This window comes from Sciurus carolinensis, chromosome 3 (genome assembly GCF_902686445.1).
Source record: "Sciurus carolinensis chromosome 3, mSciCar1.2, whole genome shotgun sequence".
Taxonomy (NCBI): Eukaryota; Metazoa; Chordata; class Mammalia; order Rodentia; family Sciuridae; genus Sciurus; species Sciurus carolinensis.
The window spans coordinates 145,551,666-145,572,374 of record NC_062215.1 but is presented as its reverse complement, the minus strand read 5'-3'; the positions used below and the strand labels follow the sequence as shown (position 1 = coordinate 145,572,374).

The 20,709-nt window shown below is 37.2% G+C and overlaps 1 protein-coding gene across 3 annotated transcripts in view; it reads right to left on the bottom strand.

The window, feature by feature from the left end:
* Nucleotides 1-240: 240 nt before the first annotated feature.
* Plcl1 (phospholipase C like 1 (inactive)) overlaps nt 241-20,709 on the bottom strand; it is a 350,580-nt gene continuing 330,111 nt past the window's right edge. For all 3 annotated transcript variants that reach the window (XM_047545124.1, XM_047545122.1, XM_047545123.1), the window contains exon 6: nt 241-1,883. In XM_047545124.1, coding sequence (XP_047401080.1) covers nt 1,701-1,883 — 183 coding nt within the window. In that variant the 3' untranslated portion in view covers nt 241-1,700. The remainder of the gene's footprint in view (nt 1,884-20,709) is intronic.

The window sequence follows — 20,709 nt, the reverse complement described above, 5'->3', positions numbered from 1 at the left end:
CAGTTGTAGAGTACCCCCAGTACCAAAGTGGGGGGAATAAAGAAATTTATCTTCAAATCAATTCAGTCATCTCCTTCCCAAGTGCCCAGTTTTAAACTCTCTGAGTAATTTTATCATATCTGGTTGCAGAAATAGCATATCCCTTAAGATATTTTCATATACCAAATCATTTTCATTATCTCTCCTTTTTCAATTAATTCACAATAAAAGAAAACAAGGAACAAGAAAAGTGCTTTTTTTCATATCTTTACTGTCTCAGTAATGTGCAATGTGAACATAATAGTGTTAAGAAGAAGTCAGAAATAACACAATAGCTATAGAAGATGTTTATATTTGCAAAATTTCAACAATTATCTTCTCCAAGTTCCCCCCAATTAGCACATTTGTTAATCAAATTAATTAAGAAGCTTTCAAAATAAAAGCAATGTTTTAAATAAATATATTCTTTCATAACCATAGAACATTTAGTTCTGTTGGAGGTAATGAACATTACACTCAAGTACTTTATGAAGACATTAGGGTAAAAATGATTGAGAGGCAATGATAAGTGTACTCTAATTAGCCATTTGCTGTTTTGTGAGTATTTTTTGTATTTGTTAAAATTGTATTATAGATGCTTTGTAATCAGTTCTTAAATCATAAAGATGTTCTCTGATACAGAATTTATATCAGCTCAATGTGATGCTATGGTATTGGTACAATGATGTCTTCAAATTTAAATTTAGTACCTATGTTAAATCCCATGGAAGCTAAGATCTCTCAGTTGTCATGTCTCTTATAGAAAAATGAATGCTAGACGGCCAGTTTGGAAGTAAGCCCTTCCTACAAATCTTGAAATTCTTAACTGAATGTTAATTACACATTAAAATCCTATTACTAGAGCCTTCAGTGTGTTTAAGAGTACCACACATGTGGGTGTAAATTCACTTATGATCAGGTTTCCCACTGAAACTGTATATTTAGTAAACACCTATCAAAAAACTTCCTAAAAATTGATTTTTTTAATAAATATTTTAAAGAGTTTGCTAACTAAAGAAATAACTTCGTTGATCTTTCCAGAAATTCTGAACATTCATTTAATCTTTTATTTACTTGTATTTTGACTATGATTCTTAGGAATTTTTTAATCTATATTTAATCTCTCAAAACATCTATGCTTTGATAAATTTGGTTTTCTTCAATAATAGGCTATGCTAACATCTCTAAATTAAATGACAACAGCAGAGAAGTAAAATTAAACACAGCATCAGGTTATAGTAAGTGCTCGTTAGAATTTCAGATTAACAATTTGTCCCAAAATGATGATAACGATAGAGGAATAACTTACTAAATGAATAATGCAACATGGAATAAATTTTACATTTTAACAGGATCTCTCTCTCTCTCTCTCTCTCTCTCTCTCTCTCTCACACACACACACACACACACACACACACACACACACTTTCTCCAAAGGTATCCACACACATGTGGGTGTGTATACACATTTCAGAATTTAAAACATTGTTACTAAAGGTTTCAACTTAGATAAATTACATTAAAATACTGACAGTGTGAAAATAAATGTTTATGTCCCAATACTCCACAGAAGGTTATCTCTTTGTGAACTTCTAAAAAACTCAAAGAAAGAAAACAAGAATACAAGAATGAGAAACCAGAGTCCTTGAGGAGGACAGATGAGCATGTCGGTTTTGCCAGGGTCACAGCTTCCCGTTCTCCTCGCTACCGTCCTTCTCCTCGATAGCTTCCAGGCTGCGCTTGCCCTTGGCTTCGGCACTGCTGCCGGGGGCTTTACTCAGTCCACAAGACAAGCATGCCAACTGGATCTGCTTCATGTTTTCTATAGCTTCATTCTTGGCATTCTTCAACAGGTCTCCTTGTCCCTACAAACAGGTAGAAATTGACACCAAAGAAGACAATTATGGGCCAGGCTTATGCTGAGTGGCATTACTGTATATCCTGAGAGTTATTTCTAAATGAGGAAATAGACCCAGACCTGCAAACTAACCTTTCCAGGGTCTACCCAAGGGTCTTTGCTTGATTGATGAAAAGACTTCAATCCCAAGACCTTAACCTAACTCTTCTCAATTGATTCTGTGGTTGCTGGCAGACCCTTGAGATTCCTTGAGAGTGGGGAACCCCCTTCTTTATGCACTGAGGACAGTTGATCCTTCCATCATGGTGCTCTGAGATACTGCTGCAATTTCTACCCATCCAGACAGCATTCCTAAGCTTGGGAGAAAACAAGGAAAGATGTCTTTCCTTAAAGAACTGAAAATTAAATCAGTCCTCAGTTCTCAGTGTATCAGACCTTACAAAGCAAAGCATCTTCACTACAGTAAATCACACAACCTTACGCTTGCTGAGCTGGTTATTAATATATTGAGTTATCTTGCAATCTGCCTGTTGATAAATTTTTAGTTACCCGCATTCCTTCTGTGTTTTCCATTATCCAGAGGACAATGCTCCCATCTGGCTAATGGAGAAGAAGACTCTCCAGAGGCTCAACACATCAATCAAAACAAAAGTAGAACAAAAAGTAGAAGACTGCAGGAACACATTAGCTATCATTTACATCGGTGCCTGAGAAACACGTTTTTCCCACAATTTGTATTTTTTATTTCAGTTCACTGTTACAGTGAGGGGAAAGGCACAGAAGTAGGAACACGTTTCTATAGTGTGTGGACAAAAGAGTATGAAATAGTTTCCCACTCTCCCCTCTTCATTCTCATGACAATGTCTGCAAGTATGACCACAAAATTGTGAAGGGCAACATGGGATTGCTGGAGCATTCTTCTACAAAGCAGTGTTTCAGAGGAAGACTAATTCGCCTGTTATATGCACAGTACTCCACGATGCCTTGCTATGCCTCTTTAATTTGATGAATGCTTTTTCCTTAAATTGCATGAGGAAATGTGTGATTAAACATGCCTTGGAATATTTAATTCCCCAAAATTTATACAGGCACATGGCAAATCTATCTTATGAAAGATAGCTAACCTCTCCTAATAGCCTTTAACAATATGGGATGGGTAACTGGGCTTTGCCTAATGTTTGTGTTAAAATGAACTTCCCATTCACAGAATGGGATTTTAGAAGTGGACCTGGAGGATACAGTTTAGCCTTCTCATGAGGGGAAATGAAGCTGAGCAGGGTGAGGTTAAATGATTGGCTCAAGATCACAGCTGGCTAAAGCCTGAGCTGGACTAAAGTTCAGGTCTTTGGTCTCCAAGTTCAGTGTTCTTTCCACACCCCATGTGGATAATCTAAAGGCGACAGACTGAGGACCGTCAGGGAGAGATGTATTTTCTGAAATATTCACACCACCAGCAGAATTTCAGGAGTCTCTTGCTAACAATATGGACAATGAATGAGTGAGTCCCCTCTAGATACTGGAAAGTGAAGTTACATCCACCTTGGAAAATGCAATTCTGAAGTAATAATAATACACATAAATTGCTTACTCTGTGCAGGCACTCTTCTTTGTGCTTTACTTACATTCATTTGTTAAATTGTCACAACATCTATAAGGTAGGCACTTTTCTTAGTCTCAAGTCACTGATGAGAAAACTGAGGTCCAGAGTGATCACCTTTCCCAAAGTCATACAGACATAATAGAGCTGAGTTGCTCAAGGGTCTGAGGTCAGCACCACTTCATGTTATGGCATCTTTTAAAGGCAAATCATGCACTCTCTTCAGAGCACAGTAAAGCCACCTATTTATTGTTACCCATGGCAACAACATAGATAGAAAAAATCATTGCCCATATGAAACAGCCTGGCAGAACTTAGAGATGAGATCTGGGGTCAGGGTGCAACAAGAATGTGCTGGCAGGGATGAAAGTCAGGTATCTTCTACCATTTTCAACCTGGACCACTTTCTCTTCTGTAAAAATGATAAAAATATTTCTGGACCTTCCTCAATAGTTCTAATATTAAAGAAAGCATGTTAAGCCACTTATGATTTAAATAATAACAGGTAAACTGTTCTATAAGATTACTTGGAAAACAGTTAACATTTTCTGCTACAATAATAAATATTTTTGTACTATATTGAAATATAGATTTGACTAAACCTGTTTTAAAATGTATCTACAAGAGTCTGTTTTACAGAAATATGTCTATTGCTTCTGATTTTACGAATGGAAAGTTTCCTTTAAAAACAAGCTATATTAACAATGAGATTATTCATGTTCATTTTCAGAGAATTGCTTACAAGTGTCCCCTTTTCACTTATTTTATTCAAGCATTTTAGAAGCAAAATTGGCATCTTCCCCAACTGTAAGGGAACAGCAAAACATACAAAAATATCAAGCTTGATACTATTAACATTCTCATATCCCTTTTCCTACAACAGGTTAGAAAATGTATTTCAATCAGTCAAAATGTCATCAGTTCTAAGGGGTGGCATCCAAGCCTAAATGCCAGACTGTGCCAGTTCTGGTAAAGTCAGTCTCTCTGGAAAACAATGGCCAATGGAGAAAACAGTTTGTACCAGTACACAAGAACACAACTACATCATCTCCTGATGATAACCCAGGAGACAATACATGCTAGCTGCACTCCAGGCAGAAAACAAACAAACAAACAGAAAGTTCAGAAGTTAAACTATGAATTAATAAAGTAAGCAAAGCTGAAAAGGCTATAAAGAGCTTATGAGCAGCTTACATAGAAATATTTCTATAGAATTTTGTTTTCTTTTAAGAGGAGGAATAGAGGTCACCTTTTGTTTTGTTTCAAGGAATTCCATACTGTCTCTTTTCTTTGGATCCTCCCAATTAAGACCCCAGAACAAGTAGACAAACCATAGGTGGGTACACTTAGCAACTTAGCACTTCTTTTTACTGCTGACTTTCCCCCATTTTACATGCAGAAAATTTTCCCCAGTCATCTAGTAATCTCTCTCTCTCTCCTGTTACACTAACTGACCATGTTATACCAGATATCCTCCTCCTAACATCTCTGTCCTGTGTAGCATTTCCTCCAAGATATATTAGGCAAAATATTCATTACGTTGTGTGTATATAAGGTGTCTCCTAACACGGCATTCTTAAAATTGTTTTAATTCTATTCTCTTCAAACAGAGGTCTTGTGGGAGGAGAAAAGGAGCCCAGGAGAATTTGTTTTACTTAGTGGTACATAAATTGAAACACTTCTTGCATACTAAAATAAGTCTGGGACTGTTACAGCATGGAATGCAAAATTAATGCACTATTTGACCACAAAACATTCAACTTGAAAGAAATGTCAAGCTGCTGCCGGTTTTTCTACACTAGCAATTCCATGGGGACACATAGCTTTTCTCCTGTGATACTGGGGAAGCCTCAGGGAAAAAACGAGAAGGACTGCTTCTTTAACCCAAAGGGTAATATAGGGCATCTCTGGCCTAGGGGAGTTCATAGGATGAAAAGACTAAGAGTCCTGGCATGATGGCCACCATTCATCCTCCACAGTCATCTGGTTTCTGAATTAAGATTCCATGGCAATTCCAACGCATGTAGAAAGCAATAGCTGGAATCATGGAAAACCACAAAGAGATCATCATAGAAGTCTGAGTCTAAAAATAAATAATAATTAATGAATATTATTAAAATGAGCATTCTTTGCTACATCCTTCCAATTATGTTAAATTGCAATTAAAGTACATTACTTGAAATCAGAAACTGTCCTATGCAATTTACACTGTAGACTGAGCTGCTGTACCTTCTCACCACAATTTCGATTATTTCTAATAAATTGATTACTAAAAAGATAACACAACATTGAGAGTAGTTAATATGCAATGAAAATAGTATACTAAGTATGAACCAATGTGCACACATTATCTCATTATATCATAACCACAAAAGAGGCTAGAATACTAAATATATATTATTAATTAGTTATATATCTTATGATCTATCAGAAGACATTAGGGTTCTAGCTATTCCTGTTCTTACCAAGAAATGCAGTTCCCCTCCACTGTTTGAAAATAATTTTGACTACGGTCTGGCAGAGTAACTCACAAAAGACATCCATGGCCCCTTCATGCCCATTTTCCCATGAACTGCACTATCCCTTGTGATGTTAGTGCACAAAAGAGCAGTGGGACATCATAACCAGTGTGCTTATCACGTGTGAAGCAAATGTGTGGGCCGCTGCAGAACACACCACAAATATTTAAAGCAGCTAACTTGGAGTCTGGGAAGGGAAAGACCCTCACATGTGCACAAGTACAATAAACAAACAGAGCTCTGTCTCCAGGCTAATCCTGCAAGGATCTCTGAGCACACGCTCAATGACAGAGAGGCTTCCTCGACACTCATTCCATGGGGGAGTCTACATCCACAGCTAGACTCAGATATGGATGGCACTGCCATAAGAGTTGGCCACAGACACCACTGTGGAACCAGCAGCTCTTTATGCTTTCCAGGTACCACAGTGGACCATATCATGGTGGGCTGGACACAACCAATACCCTCCTAGTTCAAAAACCATGCTTTTGGGAATCTCTCTATCATTTAAAGAAGTTAGATGATTTGCTCCAAAGCAGTAGAAACAACAGTTACATTTTTTTTTTTTTTCTGGTACCGGGAATATTGAATCCAGAGTCCTCAACCACTGAGCCACATCCCCAGTCCTTTTTTAAATATTTTATTTAGAGACAGGGTCTCACTAAGTTGCTTAGCACCTCACTGAGTTGCTGAGGTTGTTTTCGAATTTGTGATGCTCCTGCATCAGCCTTCCTAACCACTGGGATTACAGGCAGGTGCCACCATGCCCAGATAATTTTTATAATAAAAGAATTACATTTGGCAAGCTCAACTGAGCCATTCGTTTTTTTTTTATTTTATATAAAAATTATTCTGATGACTGATACATTTAGAATTGGTCATTAACTCCAGTTAATAGAATATGTCTGAAGACAATGGAAACAGAATGTAAATAAGGCTTTCTAAGACCTGAGAATCCAGTACTCAAAGAAAAATAATTTATAAAGGATAGAAGATAATTTAAAGAAATTTTAAGAATAATTAAATGCCAAGGAGTTCATATAGAGTTGCAAAATGCAGCAGACCATGTTTAATAAATACAACCATATAAAAGCTCTGGAAAAACTGAAGTTATACTGCTAAAATTCGACATGATGAAAATTAAATTTGAAAATTTTTCCACATTTCTCAAATAACATCCTGCATTTTTATAATAGCTTTCTCATCAGGACATCTTGGTTAACTTGAATGTTAAAGGAATGAGGGACTTAGTAACTTCAACATGGCAAATTAACTGCATTTTAATTGGAAAACCTTTATATTAACCATGTTTTTTAAAATGAATCTTTTCATTCAAAATTGTTCTGCATTATTAATATGCACCAACAGAAATAGTTTTAAATCTACGGGAGTCCATTTTTTTTTTTTTTTTTTTTTTTTTTTTTTTTTTTACGTTTACATAGGGTAATGATGTTTATTATATTTTCCCCTCCCCCCCACCCCTCCCACCCCTCCCACCCCTCCCACCCCTCTTTTCCCTCTACACAGTCCTTCTTTCCTTCATTCTTACTGCTCTCCTTAGCCTAACTCTAAACCTAACCCTAACCTAATGCTAGCCCCTCCCACCCCCCATTATATGTCCTCATCCGCTTATCAGCGAGATCATTCGTCCTTTAGTTTTTTGAGATTGGCTTATCTCACTTAGCATGATATTCTCCAATTTCGACCATTTGCCTACAAATGCCATAATTTTATCATTCTTCATTGCGGAGTAATATTCCATTGTATAAATATGCCACAGTTTCTTTATCCATTCATCAACTGAAGGACATCTAGTCAGAAGGGATAAAGAAGGACACTACATGCTGCTTAAGGGAAGCATAAATCAGCAAGACATAACAATCATAAATATCTATGCCCCGAACATTGGCTCATCCACGTACGTCAAACAAATCCTTCTCAATTCCAGAAATCAAATAGACCACAACACAATAATACTAGGCGATTTTAACACACCTCTCTCACCACTGGATAGATCGTCCAAACAAAAATTGAATAAAGAAACTATAGATCTCAACAACACAATCAGCAATTTAGACTTAACGGACATATATAGAATATACCATCCAACAAAGAACGAATACACTTTCTTCTCAGCAGCACATGGATCCTTCTCTAAAATAGACCATATTTTATGCCACAAAGCTACTGTTAGCAAATACAAGAAGATAGAGATACTACCTTGTACTCTATCAGATCATAATGGATTGAAATTAGAATAAATGACAGAATAAAAAAACAGAAACTTCTCCAATACCTGGAGACTAAATAATACACTATTATATGATGAATGGATAACAGAAGACATCAGGAGGGAAATTAAAAAATTCTTAGAAGTAAACGAGAACAAAGACACATCATATCAAAATCTCTGGGACACTATGAAAGCAGTACTTAGAGGAAGATTTATTTCATGGGGTGCATTCAAAAAAGAAGTAGAAATCAACAAATAAACGAGTTAACACTACAGCTCAAAGCACTAGAAAAAGAAGAGCAGACCAATACCAAAAGTAGTAGAAGACAGGAAATAGTTAAAATCAGAGCCGAAATCAACGAAATCGAAACAAAAGAAACAATCGGGAGTCCATTTTTAAGTCCTTGTATTTGCAGAATACATTACAAAAATGAAGTAGTATAACATTGTGGAGTTTTTGTTTGTTTGGTTGGTTGGTTTTGGTACCAGGGATTGAACTCAGGGACCCTTAACTACTAAGCCACATCCCAAACTTGCAATCCTCCTGCCTCAGCCTCCTGAGCCCCTGGGATTACAGGAGTGCACCACTGCCTAGCAGTTAGTGTAACATTGTTTAAATGCTACTCAAGACCAGTATAAAAATAACAAAATTATTAATAATCCACTAGTAACATTGCTAACTACAGTTACTGATAACAATGGATAATACTACATTGCTCAGTAAAATCTACTACATTGAGACCATTTGTTGACCAGAGTTTTAAAAAGAAGCATGAAAGGTACTGTCTCAATTTCTCATTCATTGTCTCTGTTGTAGTTCATTCTAAGTTATCTGTGAGTGAGACATACTTGCTTCCTCCCTTTGCTTTAGGAACAATGTGGTCTCTTTTAGCCATTGATGAGGATTTGGGCTTTAATTTTTGCCTTCTTCATCTGTCCATCAAACTCCATCAGATAAATGTTTATAAAACACTGACTATATACCAGACTTGTCTTTGGCCTCTGGTTCTTCACCCCACTGGAACTAAGACTTTTTAAAATAAATAACTATGTTTCCCTTTATTAGCTTAAAATAGAATTCACAGATATTATAATGTATTAATTATTAAAAATAAAGTAAATACAGTACCTTAATTTTAGTGTTAAATTAGGAGAAATAAGAAACCATTCATTTAAAATAATATGTATTGCAATATATAAATGCTTAGGCAGGCATATAGAAATCCTAGTGAAGTAGACAGATGCCTATACTTAATATGAATGCATTTAGATTTAAAATAGAAGATCAGATGCCATGTCTCTCTCTCTCTCTCTCTCTCTCTGCTTCTCTCTCTCTCTCTCTCTCTCTCTCTCTCTCACACACACACACACACACACACACACACACACACAGGAAAATGATAGTGCTGATGTACCAGGTAGACACTAGTAAAAAACAAATAAAGGAAACCAACCAGACTTACTGACATATAATAAAAAGGAAGGAAAAGGAAGGACATACCTTAATAAAGGCAGGGATAACATTCTAAGATAAGTAGACTTTCACCATGGAGGGCAAATCCGATAAACCCACAAGTGAGAAAGTAAATAATGTCCACGTACCACACCCAAATTGCCAAGTCTTCAAAAGTACCTCAAAGGACATTTTCTCGTGATTGATAATATTATTGTCTATTTCACGGGGCCCTATGAGATGCCTACCATGTACTGGCAACAATAACTAACAAAGAATCAAATTTAAATCATTATCTCATCTCCTAGCTTGAGCCAATATTACTGTATGATAATTTTTTTAGAAGAAGGAGGTTAAAATTTCCACAGCAAAAAAAAAAAAAAAAGTTAGTCAATAATTTGGAAGCAATGTCTGGATTTCATCTAGGTTTTCCTCTCAGTACCAGCTTTATTCTCAAGTCCTGGGTCCTTCACAAAACTTCTTGTAACAAAATAATAGTGTACTAAAATACTTAAATTTGTATTTTGGGAAGTTTAGTCAGGTAAGACTTAAAACAAGTGCCTGGCATACAGGCAAACTCTATTGACTGTTAACTATTATTATTCTGCAAATAGAAAATTAAAGATTTAGTAAATGCAATGTTTCACTATCAATAATGGCAATGTTATAGATAAGTCTACTGTGCTTTTGCATAAAATATGCGGAAATGAAAAACTCCTTGCACAGGGTGCTTCTTCATTATGTAGCAACGTCCTGCACAGTGCAGGACATTCAGCATTCCTTGCCACTTCCACTGAATGCCAGGAGAGTCCTTCTAATCACCTCTACTATTTCCCAATTCACCTGTTGGGGGCAGTACTGCCCCGTTCATTTAGAACCACAGCGCTAGCCTCCAGGGGGTCAATGGTGAGCACGGGCACTATCCCTGCCCCCACAGAACCTGTCTTGGGAGAATACAGGCATATAACAAATAACCATACAAATACAGTTATGTCTAATTACAGCTGTGCTTGCAGCTGTGATTGAGGAAAGCAATGTGTTGCTGTAGGGACAGGTAATCTAGGAATCGGGCAAGTCATCCCCAGGAAAGGGACAGCAGAGCCACAATCTGAAAGATGAGCAGGCATCTGCATTACTTTCTTGGCATCTTACAGTCAGTGAAACATGGCATAAGGATCTTTTGATGATTGCCTTGAGTCCTCAATCCTCTACAGCTTCACAGATAGACAGATGATATGGCAGAGTGTTCTGGAAGAGCACTGCCTCTATAGCCCAGAAGCAAAACTGCCTAATACAGACCATTTTTCCTGATATTTTCTCTCTTTATTGCCTTAAAATTTAAACTTTATATACTGCAAGTAGAAGATGATAAAATATCACTTAGTGACAGTATTGCTTAGTTTTGCTTAGTAATTGAGTTTTAGAGATATTGGAGGACAGCTATACTGTTTTCATAATTTTGCAGATAAAGAAATGGACCCAAGAAAGCTAAAGAAATATATTACCCAGGTTCATATAGAAAATGAGTGGGAAGGAAATAATAGAAAACGCCTGCTTTTTCAGGCCAATAGGTGCCTTTTCATCACTGAATTGTTTTTCTTTGCATTTAGATACTGCTGTGGTTTTGTATATGGTTTGAGTTTGTCTCCCATGTGGTCACGTATTGGAAGATTGGTCCTCAGTAGCAATGTTAAGAAGCGGTGGGATCTGGTGGGTGGTTTTTAGATCACTGGGGATGTGTTTTTAGAAGTAATTAATATAGGTATCATGGAACCCTGGTTTGACCTCAAGAGAGGGTTGTTATAGTCACAAGACTGAGCCAGGCATGGTGGTACATGCTTGTAATCCCAGTTATGTGGGAGGCTCAGGCAGGAGGATTGCAAGTTTGATCACTTTGGGTAACTTAGTAAGACACTGTCTCAAAATGAAAATTAAATTTGAAAAAGGGCTGGGGATGTACTCAGTGATAGGGTGTCCCTAGGTTCAATTCCCCGATACAGCAGGAAAATTTTTTTTAAAAAGACCAGTTCCTCCCCAGTCTCTCTGGCTTTCTGTCTTGCCATGTAATCCTAGCATATATTCCTGCCATGATTTCAAGTGTTATGATATGATGCAACCAGGGAGAACTTCACAAAAGCTGGAGTCATGTTCTTGAATCTTGAAAACCTTAAGCTAAATAGACTTTTTAAAATTCATAAAATATCCAATTTCAGGTTTTTTGTTAAAGCAATGGAAAACAGACTAAAACAGGCATATTACATATGTTGCATATGTTACCCAATAGATCTTAGAACTATAGAGAAGAAAAAAATAGTTTAAGTCCTCTTTGGTGTATAAAAGAAAAAATTCTTTAAAAAATCTTATAAATGTCTCAGGTATAATAATACTACCTTTATGCTGATACTTTAATTTCTGACCTTTTTCTTCAAAGTAGGAGGAGTTTGGAAGCATTTAATAAGTTTAGTCTGAGCCAATTTTTCAGAAAACTAAAATATGAAGGCAATGGTAGAAGGTTCATGAGTGAGGGAAATGCTGGAGAAAATGAATGGTTTTAAATTTAAAGATACCATCATAAGCCCTAATAGATCAGATCTAGAGAGATTATTAAAGAATCAAATCCATTAGAGATACCAGCTGAACATTTTAAATGGTGCTCTTCATGTGAGGATCCAATGGCAATTCTCAGATCCTTGAGACAACTGATTTCTCCTTACAGTACCAATAAACACATATCCCACAGAAATTGGCTACCCAGGATGGCAGCACACACAAGCTGAAGAGCAGAACCAGAACTCTCAAAATAATAAAGGAATAAATTGGATTCTAGGGATTCCCATTTATTTCATATGGCAACAATTTGACCTACAGGTTTTGAATTATAACCATGTTGCTATTCTTACACTGTGAGCTCCATCGTCAGACCACCTGGGTTCAAATAGGACAGCACCATTTACTAGATTTTTAAAATTTGGACAATATCACTAGGTGTTTCAGTTTCTTCATACTTAAGATGACTGTAATAATTGTACCCATCTCATAGGTCTGTTGTGAGATTAAGAAAGCTAATACATGAAATCATTTAGAACAATGCCTGGCACACGTGGCAAACTCTATTGACTGTTAGTTCCTATTCTATAAATGGAAAATTAAAGGGTTTCTGTAAATGCAATGTTTTGCTATCATAAATGACAAAATAATAGAAAAGTCTACTATATTTTACCTTATAAAATATCAGGAAATAAAAAACCACCTTGAAACTTAAAAAGACATGTTGGCAAAGACACACTGGTAAGGGGGTGGATAAAATGTCACAAGAATGAAAGCCAGGATTGCATCACTGTTTAATCCTATGAAAAGACCTCATAATGCTTACAATTTTTAAAAAGTAACAATTGAATTGATGTGGAAACTTTCCTTGGGGAACCCCAGAATGTGTCATCTGCCTCACTCCAAAAGCTCATTTTCTCCCTGGTAATTTAGAGGTTACAACACTGTTTCATATAAAACACTGAAACATTTGTTCACTCCTGGAATAAAAATTTTAAAACAGCTATTTCATCTGAGCTAGATGAGAAAGTAAAAATGAACTGAAATAATCTGTCACCAAAAGAAATGAATGACAAACATTATCTTTTGTGACAGACCTGTTACATTTCTGAAGACACCTTATGATAGGTTCCTACCAGGGTGCTCTGTTTGAGAAGCCATCTGTCTGCTTTGGGCAAATTACTGTGAGCCTAATCCACTTACGGAAATGTCAACAAAATTGCTTCAACACCAGTGAGCTGAATAATAGAAAACTCTGAGCTAAACTTTAAAAATATGATTCCACTGCAGAAAGCTTTATGAATTTAGGTTTGTGTGATGGTACTGGTATCCTGAGAATTCCCTTGAAGTCATTTGACAAAAGAACCATTCAGTAAAACACTAGAAATCACTGTTTGTTGATTTTCCTGTGCTCTATTCTTTCCTTCCATTGTTGTGATCATCTGCCTCATGCCAACAGAACTAATAAGAAGAGACAGAAAATTAATATGCATCTTTGGCAAGGTGACAAAATTAGTTGTATTTCAAAGGAAACTTTAGTAATGGATGGTCATCAGCACAAGAGACAAACACTGTTTCAAAGTTCTAATAATCTCAAAATTAACTTAGTATGGATAATAAATGACCCTGAAATCTGAATTCATACTACTGCCTTGAGTGCCATAAGACAAACACAGAAAGAGCTTCTAATAGAAACATGGACTAGGAAGGTTTCTGTTATTTCCATTTCAAAACGACCATTTACAACAGATTGAAAGATGTAGGACGCTCCAAACCCCAGAGCAGACAGAGCCTATAGAGATACTCATTCATATTAGAATACGTTTTAAATGCATTCTGGTGTTTGCTTTGACAAGTTTCTGATTCCATGGCTTAAGTAATTACTGATTACTTGCTCCATCCAAAAAATCACTCTGCAAAAAATGCCACAATAAGAGTGCAAATGCACACCAACAGCCCACAATCAGGGTGAACTGACACCACAGAGTGGCTTCCGTTGCTTTGCCGCCTCCACTGTGCTGTGAGTTTCAGCAAACAAAAGGTTTTGTGACATCTGGTCCCATGTTGCCCAACTCCAGGAACACCTTTCACACTGCCTTCCACAGTGTGGCATTCCCTGAAGCCCAATGACAGTACAGGGTCTGGTCTAGACATGTTCCTTAACCAAGAACATTTATTCTTTATTCTCTAAAAAAAAAATGTAATGGTTTTCTTTGGCTGAAATTGTCCCCTTCCCCTTTGAGTTCATCATATCATGTGTGGAGCTGGCCCATCTGGTGGCATTAATTCCAGCAGTGTCATTGGGAGTGTTCAAATAGTTATTCCTAAGACATGGTCAAAGAGACAAGGGCTCCATACCCTCTACCAATCAATCGCTTTTTATGATGAGGATAAGACAGATATCAAATGAAATGTGCTACTTCTTCTTAATAGTTAAATCGAGGAAGTGATCAACTCAGTTTCCTCAATAATAGAGATTTGGTCCACTAATGAGGATTCACTTTTGATGTTTCAGATCCATCCAACAGAGCATTTGTTTAAACATGAGGTCAGCTGCTAGTCTGAGGAAATGTCAAGGCTTATTTTCCCTAATCCATGAGTGACTGAAGTTTCAGACCTCAAACTCAAGCCATTCACAACATCAAACTGCTAGCAACACATTTTACTCCAAATTTTTATATATTTGAAAAATTTCAACCCTACACGAAAGTTGAAAGAACGGTATCCATATTTCACAATTGTTCATATTGTCATGTTGTCTTATCTGTCTCTACCTGTATATGTTTACATCATTTCAAATACCTCAGGATGCATAATGTGAACATTAGGACATTCTTCATTATATTTGTTACAATAACAACAGTACTCATAACCCCAAAAGAAATTAACACTCATTAAGTACACCATCTGATATACTGTGTTTATTAAATTTGTTCATATGTCCCATAGCATCTTTTATCATGCTTTTTAAAACCAAAATCCAATCAAGGTCGACACACTATTAGCATTTTTTAAAATAACGATCCATTTATGGGGAATTAAAAATAAAAATTCAACTGACAGAGAAATTGAACACAAGTTCACAGCAGTAAATACCCTTTACTAGGGAGATGTACATTCCTAAAGCTTCACTCTTGCTGACTTTATGGAATACACACCATTAAGTCATCTTATACACTCGTCAAAACAGTTCTTCTAAATGTCAAATACCATCACTCTTATATTCTTATTTTTAAATCAATTTTATAAATATATAGGCCTGGAAAAAATTCGCCATACATTTACCAAACCCACTCAGTCTTGTGTCATGCTGACACCCACCTAATCCCTCTCCCTCTCCCAGTGTTCTTCCCAGAATAGATTACTGTGAGAATGAAACTACCAGCAACCAGTGGAAGAGAACACTCATATTCAATTTCTTAATATGTCAGTAGTCGATATTTCTTTTTGGTTCGCATTCTTGCATATGTGAACCCAAAAAGAAAAAAAAAATTAAAGGAACTTAAATGATCACCATGTAGAAAATCCAGAACTCCATTTGACAAGCCTGTGTGATACTTTCCAAAGCCACAGACTGCTGCTAAAGAAAACAGCCCCAGGCTGACCTTGAGCTGGGATGGACCTGCTCTGTACTACATGAGCTGACCCTCCCCAGCCACAACTGATAGACCGAGGAGCATTCACATGTGGCCAATCAGTAGCTAGCCAGTGACCTATGAAATGGCCTCATGCCAGGCAGTAATGACAGTGGACAAACCAATATGATTAACTCTTTCAGAGATTGAAAGTGGGAAATTTAAAGAGCTTTAGCCAGTTGCCAACAGAAAGGGGTGCTAGGAAATACACAGAGGAAAAAAAGAGAAGCAGAGCTGAGCCTTCTCAGGTCACAGCAACCAGAGTGAAAAATCCATGAACCTTTGCTCTCAATGGAGAGGAAAAGATAGCACAGCCCTTGATGTCTGTGTGAATTGTGAATAATCCTCTAGCCTGGAGGCTGCTGGTTCTGCAGCTCTTCCTCTCTCCAGGAGATGTGTTTCCTGCATTGTCACATATAGTTTCAAATAAAGAAGCCCAGGTGCATTTCTGTTCCATGTAACTCATGCAAGAAAAAAAATTATTTTAAGTGATAGATGACAAGCCTGATATAATTTTAATCATACCATTTTATTGGTTAACAACAAAGGCAAAATAAGATTTAAGCTCTGCTTTTGTCCCAGCAAAGGTTTTTTAAGCTTCTTGTAAAGGAAACCAGCATCAGTCAGAAAGATAGAAAGAATAGAGGTTGTGGCTGCATCAGAGAAGAATGATTTATAAATTGTGAATTGGCTGTTTGACCTTGGAAATGTCCCTAACTGTGGACTGCAGTTTCCTTTCCTACAAAATATGGGGATTCTATGAGACCTTCTTTGAGTTCATCTTAACTACTAAAAGTTTATTAATTGGGGCTTGACTTAAAATTGCTGTGTTGACATCATCATGTCTGTTAAAAGACTAGTGGGAAGGAGATAAGGAAGCAATTAAATTGCTGTGGTCAGGGAGGAAGAGAGTCCTATGAGAACACATGGCAGGAATACCTAACCCTGGTGGGCAGGAGAAGAGGAGGTGTCCTCAAAGGCATCCTGAGCTTGTGGTGGTATCTAAGCGAACTCCCAAAGCACAGGTAACACTGCCCCATGCAGTAGAGAAAGAATAGGCTGGGGCTTCCCAGGCTGAGGTATAAAACATGTTTTTGAGGCATACCGGACAGCCTGAGAGCATCCCTGGTGCCACCGAGGAACTAGAAGAAGTTCAAAGGGCCTGGATTTGCACTTGGAGGAGGAAGGTAATGAGAGATAAAATTGGCAAGCAGGAGGGGTATAGGAAGGCAGGTCTCAAAGAGCGGAACAGCTCCTTTGCAGGAAGTGCCATGGGAAACCTTGGGGATAAAGGAGGCAGAGAGCTATAAAAATGGTCAGAACCAGTTTTACATTTAGAAAGGCCACCCAAGCTGCTGTGTTGTGTGGTGGCAGTGTGAGTAGGGGTCTTCTAGAGATAAGGAGAGATGCCTGGCCAAAGATACATATTTGGACTGACAGCACAGGGAGGGTAATCACCCAGTCAACACCCAGGGAGAGAGGGTCGAATGAGAAGAGAAAAGAGCCTAGGCTAGAACCCTAGAAAACATCAGCATTTAATAGTAGGACAGAGGAAATGGGACCTGCAAAGGATCCTGGGAAGAAAGAGCCAAAGATATAGGAAGAAGACAGGAGAGAGTGGGGACAGGGACGCATGATGGAGACGGGCCGTGTTACCAGGCGGGAGTGATTAGGATGTCCCAAGTAGTCAAGTATGATAAAAGCTGAGAAGTGTTGAGGAGATTTCATGATGAGGAGGCTCTGGTAACCTTGATGAGGAGGATTTAATGGAGTGTCAGGGGAAGGAGATAGATTAAAGTTGGCTGAGCAGTGAGTAGGAGTAAGGAAGTGAATGCAGCAAGAATAAACAACCTCCTTAAGAAGTTTGCTGTGTAGGCGAGGAGAGAATGGAGAGAGGAGAGAGGAAGAGAGTAGCTGGAGGGGGCTGAAAGTCTTTCATAAGATTTGTAAGACACACACACACACATTCAGTGATGCCAAACTATGAACTGTGAAAGGGAAAAAAACCAACAAATATGAAATGAAATTAACTAAGTCTCTGCTTCTAGGGTTGACTGGTCTTCCAACTTGATTTCCAAAGTATTCTAATGGGGGTTTCCTCTTTATTTTGGAGCCCCTATATTTTTGTGAAATGGAAATTTTAGTCAAGAAACAAAAATGTAAATCATATTTTTTTAAACATATGGAAATCTACCTAAACTTGAAAGTAAAAAAGCAGGGATTTCCTGGATTCTATGTGTGCACTACCATCAGAAAATGAAGAATTCTCACACTGTCCAGCAGGTGGCTCCCCTGTTTTGGGCTTAGTAGAGAGCACAGGTCTGTCCACAAAAAGCTTGTGCTCCAAATGGTTAGAAACACCTCTAAAATCACTTTCGTGTAGATCGGCACCCCTATCATTCTAAGTATGTAAAAGTGAACTCAAATAAATTCTGAGAACTTACAAAGTCATCAAAGAGCACTGGTGTATCACCGACCTATACAAGCAAATCTTTAAATTAGAAGTAAACACTGTATACAAATTTTCAGATAAAAAAAAAAACTCTCAGCAAAACTTGAAACTGTCATTTATCTTCAAAGGCAGAATACTCATCTAGCTACTTGCCTTCCTATTTGGTAAATGCAAATAAAAATGGCAACTTAAAAATAGGTCCAATAAAATTTGCTTTATATAATAAAAAATAAGTGGATTAAAATATCGTCAGCTGTTTGGAGAATTTTAATACATACAACTTAAACTAATATTATGCAAAGCTCTTGGGCATGAGTGATTTGTTGGTAGTTAGAAGACAAAGTTCTTTATTTGACAACATGACTAAGCATGTGAAAAACGTTATCATTATGCACTGATAGTCACCATAAGGAAAATATACAAGTTGGAGAGCAATTGGAAAGGTGCCCCCCATAGATACTTCCCTTTCTGCTTCTCACCCAGCCTATTATACACGAAATGCCAACTCAGGATTGATAGGGGAGAGAGAAAATTCAATCGTACAACTGTCAATATACAAAAGGACTCAGAATACACACACACACACACACACACACACACACCACATGCATTCATTCACCACACTACTTAAAACCAGTTCCCCTCACCAGTCAATATGTTCTGGAAATAGTTCTATCATATTTAACTTTCTAATAATGCCAATGAATGTTAGCACTTCAGATCTGGAACCCAAATGGGAAGAAGATCAGGGAGGAATTGATACAGTCAGGATCAATCCCACTGATCCAGGGCAATAGAACATTTGATCTATCTTTCTTCATTTTCTGAAAACCTTGAAGAAAAAGAGAGAGAGCAATCTAAAGATTAGTCACTGAGCAAAACCATCTCAGAAGATTATAGGATTGTTTTCAGTGGTACAGGCATAGATTTATAATTTAAAAATATAATTCTTGTTTAAAGACATGTCTGGACTGAATCTTATAGATTATGAACTTGAGGAGGGGCCAAAGGAAATTGGTATACACAAAAACAGAGGCAAGATATTAGGAGAATTGCAGAGGGATTGTCAAAGCTGGAGCATAGGGCATAGGTGGAAACTAATATGAGAAAAATGAAAGTGTGTCCTTAAGGAAAATGGCCACTTAACAAGAAGGAGAAATCTCATTAGGAACAATTTAAGGGAATTATATACACGTAGAAAGGAATTTAAAACTTTGTTACCCTAGAGACTTGAGCAGTGTATTCCTCTAAGGAAAATATTTCTTGTTAGTATTTGTATACTTCACATGGTCATATGCATTATGCTGCTCAAGTAAAAATTTACATAAGTCTATTCAGAGCAAACACTGAATGAAGCCTTCTAACCAGTCTACAGCAGGATCCCTTGGGCCACTCCTCCTCATTCTCTGGCATTCCCTATTTCCAATAGCCAGACTGACCCCTGCCAGAGCCCAGTGCAGTACTAGTAAGAAATCAATGGATCCTGGAGGCCATCTCAGCTCCCTTCAAAGGGTGACCTTTAGGTGTGGCAGCAAAAGCAAATCCCCCACCATGATAGCTTCAGGTTGCATGTTTTAATAAAATCTTCCAGTAATGTCAACTTCAAAGGCATTAAAACATGACAGCTGATTTCCTTTTTCTCCACCCACATATTATTTTCTCTTGTACCTAAAAAAACAGAGATTGACTATACTGAAGTCAAATTTAATTTTCTTAGCTGTAGAAGTCCAAACATTGCTATACTATTTTAAAGTAAAGGTCTCCAAGACTTCTCATATCTGTACACCACATGACATTTAATTTATGTAATAAGGTTTTCTAAATCAAAGGAAAAAATACAAAAATCCCCTAGTTACTATGGATAAATTGCTCAAACATACAAAAGTGAGCATGCACAGAATATAAATCCTCAATATTCAGTATACTAAGAGAAAAGGAAATCTGCCTCTAATTTAAAAATCAAGCCTCATTTGTCATGTTGAAGGCCAGACTAAGATGAGATTTGTACTGTGGCCTGCAGCCAAAAGTGGACTATTTTGGTACATATGTGTATCTTCTGCTATCTAAGGAAATAACAGTTAAGGGCTCTCTCATGTTCCTTTATAACTCAGGTATAAGTCTACAGCCCAGACAGGATTCTCAGTGAAAATCTCTACAATGAAGGAAATATTCTGCTGCCCCCTATGGAAGTCTGTCCACTATGGAAGTCTGTGAACATTTGAAATATGATTAGTGCCACAGAAGAACTGAATACATAATTTTATTTCATTTTAATTATGTATTTTGTATTTAAATAGATACCTGGAGTTTATGTTTTCCTCATTGGACAGCATGGAAAGGGATGGCGTCAACCTTTAGCAATACAGTGAATTAAGTAAAATTATTTTTCACGCTCTG